Source organism: Stegodyphus dumicola, chromosome 10, assembly GCF_044657685.1.
Source record: "Stegodyphus dumicola isolate Sdum_Otavi_A_Nest chromosome 10, ASM4465768v1".
Classification (NCBI taxonomy): Eukaryota; Metazoa; Arthropoda; class Arachnida; order Araneae; family Eresidae; genus Stegodyphus; species Stegodyphus dumicola.
The window spans coordinates 153,643,145-153,655,920 of record NC_140777.1 but is presented as its reverse complement, the minus strand read 5'-3'; the positions used below and the strand labels follow the sequence as shown (position 1 = coordinate 153,655,920).

At 33.3% G+C, this 12,776-nt stretch overlaps 1 protein-coding gene across 1 annotated transcript; it reads right to left on the bottom strand.

Annotated features, from left to right (window-relative positions):
- Positions 1 to 783: 783 nt before the first annotated feature.
- On the bottom strand, positions 784 to 1,515 carry LOC146995159 (general transcription factor II-I repeat domain-containing protein 2-like). The gene has a single exon (XM_085825159.1). It carries the CDS (start codon positions 1,513 to 1,515, stop codon positions 784 to 786), a length of 732 nt encoding a protein of 243 aa, XP_085681285.1.
- Between the last annotated feature and the right edge of the window lie 11,261 nt (positions 1,516 to 12,776).

Genomic DNA, 12,776 nt, shown 5'->3' with positions numbered 1-12,776 from the left:
CTAATTTTACTTCTACCAATTATTAAAAGAGATTTAAGATGCTCATCAGTTAATTTTGATCTGTAAACATTTTTTGTGCACTTCATTTTGGAGGTCTTCTCACACAAAGAAGTAGTACCAAAAACAGAAAACAGCTCATGAGCAAATTTATGCAAATTATCAAATTGTGTCAGTGGAAGACTTATAAAATTCCAACAAATATGAGTTTTGATATTTGTTCTTAATTATATCACTGCATTGTAGATCAATCATTTCCATTTGAAGTTCCGGGGCTAGGGTTTCAATGTCAGTATCAAAAGGATTCTAAAAAATCTTAATTTGATTCGCAATGGCATCAAAGTCTGAGAAACGAGTATCAAAATTTATTTTCAAAGCACTCAAAGTTTCGATTGCAAAATCGATAGGAAACTCAGTCTCAGTGGTGTGGCTGAATATTTCACACGTTTTAAAATGTGAAAAACATTTACTTCATAGTTGTGATTGAAACAGTATCAATTTCTTCCGGAATGATTTGATATTAGTGTATAAATCAGGAAGATGCTGGTTTCCTCCTTGCAATCTCAAATTCACTTTGTTCACATGTTTTGTCAAATCAACATAGAATGCTAACTTCCACAGCCATGCGTTGTTTTGTAATTCAGTAAGAGGGCGATGCTTTTCATTCAAAAAAATTTCGATCACTGCTCGAAGTTCAAAAAAGCGCTGAAGGACTTTCCCACAACTAAGCCAAAGTATGGCAGTATGATAAAGTAAGTCATTTTCTCCAATCTCTTCAATAAATTGTCATAATTGTCGGTGATTCAGCCCAAAAGATCTGATAAAATTAACAGTTAATATGACTGGTTTCAGAACTTCAGACATATCCAAACATTTTCCGCACAAAGACTGTTGATGAATAATACAATGTAAGACTAATGGTTTTGAACCACCGTCATTTTCTACAGCCTTTGACACAAGAGCGACCACTCCTTTATCTTTCCCACTCATGTTTTTGCCTCCATCAGTTGTAATACATTTCAAGTTTTTCCTTCGGAGGTTCTTTTGATTAATGACCATTTCAACTCCTTTAAAAATATCTGTACCAGTAGTTGTGCCATGAATACTATACATATCAAGAAGTTCTTCATGCACTTCATAGCTTTTATCTACTCTTTGAATATAAATCAACACCTGAGCAGTATCTGACACATCCGTTGACTCATCCAAGGCCAAAGAAAACCACTCAACATGTCCATTTTTGTCGAACAGTTGAGAGGATATATTTTCAGCGATGTTTTCTACCCTTCGAGCCACAGTGTTTGCTGACACACTGACAGTTTTTAATAAATTTACCTTTTCAGGGCATATTTCTTCGGCTACTGCAATTATGCATTCTTTGATCATTTCTCCATCGGTGAATGGTTTTCCACGTTTTGCAATTTCAAGAGCCACACGAAAGCTGGCACGAGTTGCAGCCTCTTGTTCGGTTTCGAGTTTTGTAAATGAAGATTGCTGCGATTTCAATCCGCGCTTCATAGCTTCGAATTTTTCTGTCTGCAAACTTCCTGTATATTTTGAGTAATTTTGAAAATGTTTTGTTTCATAATGACGTTTAATGTTATATTCTTTGAGAACGGCTATGCTTTCATTGCAAATCAAACATAGCGCCTTGTTACTGGACTCAATTACGAAATACTGAATATTCCACTGATCTTTGAATTTTCTGCATTCACTATCAATTTTTCGCTTCTTTTCCATACTACTAAATCACACACAAAAGCAACAATTCAAATCAAAATAGCCCACCAGCGGCCGAGCGGTAAAGTCGCTGAACACTGGTAGTTCGGTCCGAGGTTCGAATCCCGCGAACGGGCTGGCTGCATGGGCGTTTTCGTGGTTTTCCCCATGTGTAACGTGTATACGAGCCAGTTTCCCTTAGAAAGTCCTCCACGAAAGGCGTCCCTCCTCTTAGGCAGATAGCCCTAGTGTGCTTTGCCATAATTAAATACACCAACACCAAATCAAAATACTGTTACAAAGATGTCTTAAACACGCACAAACACGTTTTAAGGAGGTACGCACTATTTTATTTCACAACAGTGTCATAGGAACTGACTTCTGTACGTGCTATTAGTGCCATCTGTTAGCGATAGAAGGTACTACCTATTTCCGCTTGTGTCCACCAGATGTCGTGTCACGTTACTCCTCATGGCTCGTACTCTACGATTAATCTAGAAATTACAGATAATGACAGGAAAATTAATAATATGCAGTGTTGCCGTTTTGCGGACTTTAGTCCGATTTGCAGCCTTTTTTAAACGTTGTGTACTTTTTCGGACTTTTTTTTTCATCAGTGGACTATTTCACTTTTTACCACCGGCAACAATGATAATATGGTTTTGGCCCTCGGAACTTATTGGAATAATCAGTATGGCCCTAAGGCTGGAAAGTTTGGAGACCCCTGCTCTAGCGTATACTGCATGTTTCATATGTGAAGTCCGCAACGGGTTGGTAATGGGGGACCATGTTCGTTTCTAATAAAGATTCACTGCGCAACTTGATTGTTCTGCTTCGATGTTATATTAATTATAACTAATACTCGACTAAAAGAGATATCAGTACTGCTGTTGACAAGTTGACAAACACAAACAGGTATGTGTTTGAACAAACATTCATGATCATAAATTTTACAAGAACGGAGCATGAAAATTTCTCGATACATTTTGATCGTCCTCGTAATTAGTTCAAAGTATTACATTTACTTATAAAGCTTATTGTTTACATGAAGGTTTTTAGGAGATGATTAATGTTTTGGCCGTTATTTCTCATACAACTGTTATAGAAGATATAATTTATATTATCTTAAGTGCGATATAGTTTATATTTAATACAATTGCGCCAGTGTAAAATGTAAAATTAGAGTTTTAAAACAACCTTAGACTGGCTTAGACTTTAAATGTAATATTTTTAACAAAATGTTTTTTAATTTTGAAAACTAAGCAATGTTGTACAACCTTCTTCGAAATCTGTCAAATAATATTAAAAATAAACGCCAGCGTAAAGTTGTTTTTCGACCTAATTTTATATCGTATAAGTTAATGATATTGTCCTGCAAGATGCTTTCAGCCAACTCTATAAATACAATTTGCAAATAAATTTCATCTGCGTCTTCTTTGAAGGTTGTTTAACCAGAACGTGTTCTGGCTGCCAAGTTACTAATTGATATTCTACGTTTAACAGTCCTTCTTCGGCATTACTTTATTCTTGCCAACAGCACTTGCCATGCCGTTGTAGATTTGAGCCAACTTGCGCTTTAATTATTTCTAGATACCCTTTGGCTAATTCACGACTTAGATTTAGGTTAAAATTTTAATTGCTTCCTTCGAGTTATGCCAAACATGCTGGCCGTTTTGTAAGCACAAGAAATTCCTTCCGTTCAATTATTTGAGTTCTTAATATAAGGGTCTTTTACATCCTTCTTGCGTTTCTGTTGTTTATTTAGACATAGCCATAATTTGCTTATGTCTATTAGACTTAAACGAATTATTATTATTGAGTTAGTGTATGCTAAGTCTCTACATGAGAAACTTTGTAAATAAAAGAAAATGAATAAAACTTACAGCACTTTTCTCATTAATACTCAACAAAATGTTGAGTATTTTAATGTATTTTAATAACTAAGCGGTTAAAAAAATTGTAATGTAAAATTTATTAGATGTAGAAAACCGCTGGGATATTTTTCACGGGGAAAGTTTCTCATCTTCGTTGACTTGGTATTGATCGTGGCACTGACCTGTTTCTTTTCTGACTTATCCAATCACCAGAGATCCTCCCGAAGGGGAAAAGTTTCATTGCTAATAACAACATCCGCAGATGCATTAAGAGACGCACGAAAATCAGAAGTTGGAGATTTTTCTAGAACACAGCATGTATATTCCCCAAACCTTTCTTAAATCGCTAGTGAAAGAGTATGTAAGAATGGAGTATTTGTAGAATATTTTTAAAATAAAAACAGTGCACAATCCAGTTTAATTTTCTACCAGTGCACTAAGAATTTCAATGTTTCTAATTCCGTTGCGTACATGAGAAAAGGATTTCTGGAAAATTATGTATTTTTTATATAAATATTTTTATTAACACATGCGTTTTCCTCGTCAATAAATACGATTCGTATATTCTTCTGACAAGGATGCCGTATGTGCTTCCAATTACACCATAAAGACACATGGTAAAGAAAGAGAAAATTCCTTACGAGTTCGCGCAATACACTAATAGGTTTAGTGGTTATCATATATTTCAAAATGTCAACCAGCAATACACTGTTAGGTTTGGTGGTTATCATAAATTTCAAAGTGTCGACATTTATTGAGTTTTTAATTGCCTGCGAATATTTTATTATGAGAATACAGGTGGTATTGTTGAATTTGTTCCATGTAAGCACAATTCAGTTACTAATATCACAGATTTGAAAAAAAATATGATTATTCTGGAAATCGAATCAACTTCGCCAAATTTTCTAATTTATTACACTCGGAATTTTTTTGAATTTTCAGCCATTACACGTTTTTCTAAATATGGTGTTTTATTGTTAATAACATTTATTATCAAATAATATATTTTCTTGGAAAATTAAGAAAAATTTCTTGGAAAATTTAAATTCTTAAAATTTTCCACCATGATTTTATATTTTGAGTAATTTTTTCTGAAAGGCCATTTAAAATTATGTAACATAATGTGAATTGAACTGTCCGTATTTATAACTATAAAGCATAATTTTCAAAAAATACCAAACATTTTTCCTGGTCCCTTCCTTCTGTAAACCACGCCAAGATCTTATAAATTCCTGGACTTACGCGAACTCGAATTTACGCAGTTCCTCTGGTTCTTTATTTTACTTTACAGGTTTATGATTGTAATAAGTTTGCATTTGAATTGGCTGTCATTCCGAAAATGCTGATAAACAAGAATTTAACTCTTCCTTTATATCAGGACTAGTTTTAAACGAACTAATCGATAACGTTTGATAAGGCTGTATTCAGCTTCAGCAAACTACAGTCAACAGTAAAAGTTTTGTTTGTCTAACTTCGCACGTTATACGTCATCTTCCATCTCTTTCTTCTTTTACTATTAAACAGCGCAAAAGTTATTTTTCTCAAATACATTTATCTTCGTCTTTCATTCTTCGACTTCATGGGAAAAGGGTATTTAGTTGTTTTAAAGGAATATTTAATTTCTCTATTTTATTGAAATAAATTTGAACGTATTTTTACTTCTTTACAAGAAGTAAAAGAAGCATTGTAATCTCGAAAACTTTCAGGTATCGTATTTCAACGAAAATATCCATTCTGACAGCTCTCGATTCCATTTGAACGAAGTTTTTGCGTTGCATCTGTACGTAGGGATAGAATAAAGGATGCTTTGTCCCAAAACGGATTGTGAAATTGATTTGAAATGGATTCAGAAGAGATTTTTTGTGACGTCTGTACGTACGTGCGTACGAATATATACAAATACGTACGTATGCATATATCTCGCATAACTCAAAAATTATTATCCTCAGAGAGTTGAAATTTTTTTATGGGACTGTTATAACATGTAGATGTGCACCTCCCTTTTTGGTTGCAATAGGAAGCACCAAAAGTACATAAATGTATGTATATACTATATACTCACTCTGTTACCCGACTCGGTGAGTTAAATTGTTTTATTCTTATATGTTGGTAAATTTTGCATTTTTTTCTTTAAACGTGATTGAATTATATTGTTCTTATGTTCTGGTTAAGATTTTTGTGCCTCTAGTTCAACTGTATGCAATAGTTGTAGAATTATCGACAATTTAAAAGTTGTTTAAGTTCCACTAAGCTTAACGACGACGCCGTTTGTTTACATTTGAAATTTAGTAGCATAGTGAATTAAGTCAGTTTTTGAACGAACTTGAGTGTTGCCGAGTGGGGCCAAAAGTTTTGTGCACCAAAAAATCTGTCTTTCTGCCTAATTTTAATTAAGCAAAACTCTAAGCTTAATTGTAAAAATTGTTTTTTAACGGTTTTTAACTCTGTTTGGTGTTTTAGTTTTTTCTATATTTTACAATTTTTAATGAAGAGGTTTTGAGCTTTTATGTATTTTTCCCCTTGCCGTGAAGTGAGAACTGAATTAGTTGAATGAGAAATCTCTGATGCAATTCGAGGAAATAAATTAAAATTAAATGCAGTAAAAATGTGCATAATTTTATAAGCCGTGTAAGGAAGTCATAGGGTGTCCACATCAGAATATTTTTAATTGTCATCTAAAGGAGAAGCAAATATAACACTAAATTTCACATTCATTATCTTTATTGTGAGAAAGGAAAAGATGTAGCTAATATTGTAATTAGCGCATAGTTTATTTATGCGTAAGTAACTTTAAAGTAAAACGTATTTCGTTCATGAACATGTGTAATATTAAGTTGTGATGTATATTTTATACTTGCTATGTAGATTCATTAGGGTTTTTTTTAATTATTATTTTTGATGCTGAGAAACGTGAAAAATGAGCAATGCCCTCTCCGTAACTCGAACATGGACCTGTCGAAGCCACTTCGAGTGTGCTATCGTTACACCGAGAAGGCATGTAGAAAGGACGGAGAAAATACCTTGCATACTCTCCATTTTAAAGGGCGCCTGAGGATTAGGCCAACTCGTGGTGGTGAAGAATCATCATACATCACTTTTTTTTTTGTTCGGGCACCAGTGTACAGTCATTAGAGTATTTTTTTATGCTGGGAGCAATGCCTTCACCGAGACTCGAACGTGGATCTCTCGAAGACGCGCCGACTGTGCTGCCATTATACCACGAAGGCATGCAGAAGTTAGGGAGAAAATACCTTATAATTTTTAAACTAATTTTATTTATGGACACACCTAATCTTGGATTCAAATAGTTATGCGGCTGTGTGCTTTGCTTCTGGTTAATTTGGCCTCATATTTACGAAGGATTTAAAAATCGCAATTTATTTTAAGTGCCTAACGAATGTTATCTATTTTCCCAAATTAATTTTTGGTAATCACGATGGCACAAAAAATAGCTTTTTCAAAAATTATATATTGCTGTAGTGTAAATGATAATAAAGCATATCTTTCTTCTGTCTATTTTTCTCATGGCATTTAAAGTATTTCTAATGAGATGTGCATGCAGTAACTTCCACATATTACATGCACTTTACATTAGCAAGATTATTCTTAATAATTGGCACTTTTTTCAGTTTAATAAATTTGCTTTTTCTGCTAATACTACTTAAATTTTAGTTACGTAAAAAAGTGTATTTTTCAGACAAGTGTACAATAGTTTAAAAACAAACGGTTATTTTAATCGCGAGAGAAAACCTTTAAAACACATCATGAATTTCCTGCATCATAAATTAAAATAATATTTTAGTCTATTAAGCAGGAAAGGTTAATAGCAGCCATTTTGTTAGATGAGCTTAAAACTCTCTTCATTTTCTTTTCTCTCCTAAATAACATTAAACAAACGTACTTTAAAAAATAATTACTTAGACAACTTAATCTCTAACAGCAGTTCAAAAATATATTAATTATTAAATTTACTGTCACTTATTCCATTTTCCCTTATGGCATTAAAATTCATCATCTACTAAAAGGTGAAAAAAAATTTTGTTTAGCCACCGGTTCTTTTCAGAACTCACGAACCTACTAATTACATTAACAATTCCACAACTTTTAACGCGTTTAACGGTAAAAGCATTTTAAACAATACCACGGCTCCTCATTACTTATTCAAATATTTTCATTAGCGGTAAGAAGAACAAAAAAATTAATAGGCAATGGTAATATGCAAGTGCAAAAAAATCCATCAACAAACAGTTTTAATGTCTTCATTAAGAAAACTGAGGCAAGCAGATTTTGAAGTAATTAGCTAAGATACGAAGTGTAACCTTCTTTTATTGATGGCTACTCTACCGCGAAGAAGGAGGTTATAAAAACTTGAAAAATTTTTCAATAAAAAATTCATTTTCTGCTGTTAAAGTTTTATGACTCTGGAAATAGAATGTTCATTAAGAAAAGAAATTTATTTCTGAAAAAAATGACTTGCGCCAAGAAGGGGCTTAGGCTTTTAAAGTGGAACATTAATATCGAAGACGAGTTTGCGGCTGTGTAATAACACAGTTTTCTTAATTTAAGGTTGCCTAAATTGCAAGAGCCTAAATTTCATTAGCGAAGGATATGAAAAAAAGAAAGAGATAAAATGTTAAAACGTAATAATAAGGCGAAAATTCATTTGTCAAGGTGCAGCCGAAATTGTGAAATGTTTCTTTTACCCTGTTTTTAATAATTTTAACTTGGCCCTAATTCCAAGGAATGCATTTTTTAAAACTTTTCTGCAATTGGGGTTTCCCTTCACAAACGTTCCGTTTTAATTTGATTCTTTAAACCGAAAATTAATTTATGTAGGAGGTAGAATATGCTTTCCGTAATTTGCGTGTATGGATTTCAAACGAGGAGTGTTTTCATTAGAAATTATAATTTCTAAGCTAATTTACCTCGTGTTTTGATTTATGATTCAACACACTTTTCGATGTCACAAAGAGTTCATCTCATGGGAACATGCTTCTCTATTATATGCTAATAAGTGTGGCGAAAAATCCGTTGTGGATTGCATACTACGACTATTGAGGCTAAAATCTGGAAAATATTCATGTGCAGTTCGTTATTCATAGTTTTTAACAGAAAAGAAGCTATTGTAAGGTGAAGCCATTTTCTTTGTATTGCAGTATTTGTTCAGTTTCGAGAAAATTTCGTATTGTCAAAGTGAAAATACTGTTTTTTGAGGGAAAGGTTTATTATAAGCTTCTTCCGCAAGTGGTCCAATGAAATAAATGTACAACTAGCATCTTAAATAATATTTTTTATTAAATAAATTGCACATGACGTCTCCATATGACGTTAATGAAGTAAGAGCATTGCACTGGATTGAATAGCTATTTTCAGTGACTCATTTTAAATTTGAGAGTTTATTCTTGTATATCTTTAGTACCGGTTTATTATAAGCTTCTTCCGCAAGTGGTCCAATGAAATAAATGTACAACTATCATCTTAAATAATATTTTTTATTAAATAAATTCCACATGACATCTCCATATGACGTTAATGAAGTAAGAGCATTGCACTGGATTGAATAGCTATTTTCAGTGACTCATTTTAAACTTGAGAGTTTATTCTTGTATATCTTTAGTACCGGTTTATTATAAGCTTCTTCCGCAAGTGGTCCAATGAAATAAATGTACAACTAGCATCTTAAATAATATTTTTTATTAAATAAATTCCACATGACGTCTCCATATGACGTTAATGAAGTAAGAGCATTGCACTGGATTGAATAGCTATTTTCAGTGACTCATTTTAAACTTGAGAGTTTATTCTTGTATATCTTTAGTACCGGTTATCTCCTGGGTGCACCCTGGGCAGGAAGACTAGAATATATGGAGCTAGTTTTCCCTGTATATTCTGTGCAATGAAAGTGAAACGTCGCGATATTACGGCAGGACTTATCATGGCCGCTGCAGTATTTTGGTTTTGTTTTCATTCTGATTTTTGTTGTTTACATGTTAACTATTCGTCATTGAAGGTTTTATATTCAAGGAAGTCTCCCATTCCTAATTGAATATTGAACCTGGATGATTTTTCTACTTAGTGTATAGAAAATTGGCAAGAGTTGCTAATAACTGTTTCAAATTTAATAAAATCCATGGATGTGTATATGTATCAGAAGTAACTACTACATAAATATATACATGGTAAAGTTCAGAAGACGAGTGAGGATTTCAGTGACATTTTATTTAAAATTGTGCTTAAAGAGACTTTTATCAGTTACCTTAGAAAAGAATTTACGGAAGTAATAAAATAAAAATTTGAAGGGATTTGCTGATGAAACGTAAACTTTTCTGCTGCATATCAGGAATAATTGCTGCATCTTTGCGTACTACAATGACTCATTTTATTTCAATGAAGAGTTATTACATGATTACAATACAAAAAGATCAGTATTTCGCAATTTTATGTAAACGCTATGCAGCACCCATGATAAGTCGTGACGTCACGTTGTTGACATTTTCTTGCTTCCCGTTTTGCGATGTCATGCTCACTCGATGTATTCTGGCATCCTGCCTTGGGCCGAACGCTAGTGATAGGCTCTGACCATGCAACTCGAAGAAAGCGCATACAGATTTAAATACTTAAACACTAGAGATATCTAAAAAAAGCACCTAGCGATACACACAGCTGGAGTCGAACTTAATAGTAGTCCCACTGTTTCTGTCGAGCTCGAACCAACCACCGCACACCACACACAGTGACAGAGACAACGCTTCGTGTTACTGTGGAGGTAGCTAATTTCTGGAATAGTACCTATTTGGGATACTGTATTTCTTTGACTATTTTTTCTTGCAATGCTTTTAAACGAATGCATTTAAAAATGCCATAGGCTCCGTAAATATCCACAATATAGTAGTTGATGTTACACGGTTTCATTCACTACTTTGTTCAGAGGATTTTAAAGCTAGCAGACGGAAAAACAATTGCTTTTGTTTGGGTACTTATAATATAGTAATAAAATATCTGTTCGAAGAGCATCTAAAAACATTAATCATGTACCATTAAATAAAAATATTGTTTTGCATATTTGAAACGCGTTACATCCCCTCTATCATGTATCTTGTAATCCATGTTTGACGTTTGCAGTCATATATATAATTTTTCGGATAAGATGGATTTCGATTTTTTATATTTATCTTCTACTTTCTAAATCTGTTGGAACTAAAAACGTCTTATATTATTAACATTATTCTAAAAAAACATATCGCTTATAAGTAAATACAGAGTACTAGAGAAATAGAATAATAAAATCATAAAAATATTTATAGTTACTGGCTAAAACCAATCTGCCACAAAACAGATATCGATTAGTTAATTAATTATGGCACAGAATGTGAGAGATATTTAACTTAAAAACGATGCTTCGTGGAAGACTTCCTTAGGGAAACTGGTTTATATTTAAGATAAAATTCTTACAACAATCTGTCAAAAGCAGCTTTCCTGAAGTCTTAAGTAATCAGTTAAGTAACTGTGTCACGTCATCTTTCTGAGGCAAAATCTTCCTCGTGACTGGCTGAACTTGCTCAAAATAGAACGTGAAATGAAATGTTTGCAGATCTTGTGTTTTGTTTATTATATTATTACAAAGTGGAACAAAGCCATCACGGAGGACTTTCTATGAGAAACAGATTCGTCACACTTGAGGGAATCACAAACAGGCCCATGCAGCTAGCCATTCACTGAGATCCAAATCTGGATCGAACTACCAGTGTTCAGCGGACTTTAGGGGTTTTAAATTTAACTGCTATGTGTGAGAAATCTATCTTTAAAACTGCCTTTGAGAGAACTAGCTGTTTCATATCCATTCTGTGTACTAAAGGATTTTTACACACGGAGAAAGGCACAAACCCGTGGAACCGTATGAACCCTGGAAAGCCAATCCTGGATGAACTACTAGTGTTCATCCGTCTTATCCACTCCATCACTAACGGATCCACATAAAATACGTACGAATAGACGATTAATCTCGAATTAGATGGAAGTCAAAAGTAGAAGGAATAGGCATTTTAAATAAATCTTGAAATGAGAGCATTATTAATATGTAACTCTCCACCTCTGAAATCATACTAATTCTAAAATATTCTTTCGCAAAAAGATTTCTTAGCTAACTAAAGAATGCTGAAAATAATTAGGAAGAAACTGAATAAGAAAGAAATAGTGCGTTTTAATAAAAACTTAACTTAAGCTTGAATCTGAGCAAGAATGTAACATACTAAGAAATATGACTTCTTAGATAGCGATGATTTTGGATATAGGCTCATTAGAAGGTGTTAATTTAAAAAAAATAATTTTCAGAAGGTTTCACAATGAAGTGAAATTTCTACTGTTTAGTTATTTAATACTGTACCTTTGTTGATTTCAAATATTTACAGCTACCCATTGTTAGAGCTATTTCAGAGATATCTTCGCCATTTCTAGAGATATTTGAGAGATATCCGAAGCATGGATCTCTCAGATATACATTGATGGTCTAATAGACGACTGAAATATACAAGCATATTTGATATCACTCCGTATTGTGATGGATCTCCTTGATGTCTAATAGTTGTAATTGCACTATTATGGATGTCTATTGAACGTCAGAGTAGTATGGTAACTTCAGAGAAGCTTAGGATTGTAGACAATATTAATCGCAAGTATGGGGGTATACAAACAAGCCTAGAATTCGTTTCAGAAATCAGCTGCCAGATATTACTTTCGTATAACTTTGCTGTTTAGTTATTAATTCTGGAATCATGCGAATGGAAAATATTTTATTATTAATTATACTTACAGGCTTGTGAAATAAATACTACTGAATGTTTTTAGCTATATAATATGTTTTGTGCTAAGTAATACATTTATCCATAAAAGAGAAATAAATTCTTTAAAATTACAAGTTGTCCTTCTGTGTATTAAAACACGGCTATTTCATTACTTACATACGAGAGAATAATAGTGAAATAACCAATACATGAAATTTCAACTTCCATTATGAGTCGAATTTAGAGCCTCTCCGTTTACAAGAGATAGTTCCCATTCTGTCACTGTATAAGGTATTTCTCCCACTTCCTTAGCGTGCCTTCGTGGTGTAACGGTAACACGCTGGGCCGGTATTCCAGAGGTCCGTGGTTCGATTCCCCGAGAAGGCGGTTACTAATTTTTCATCCC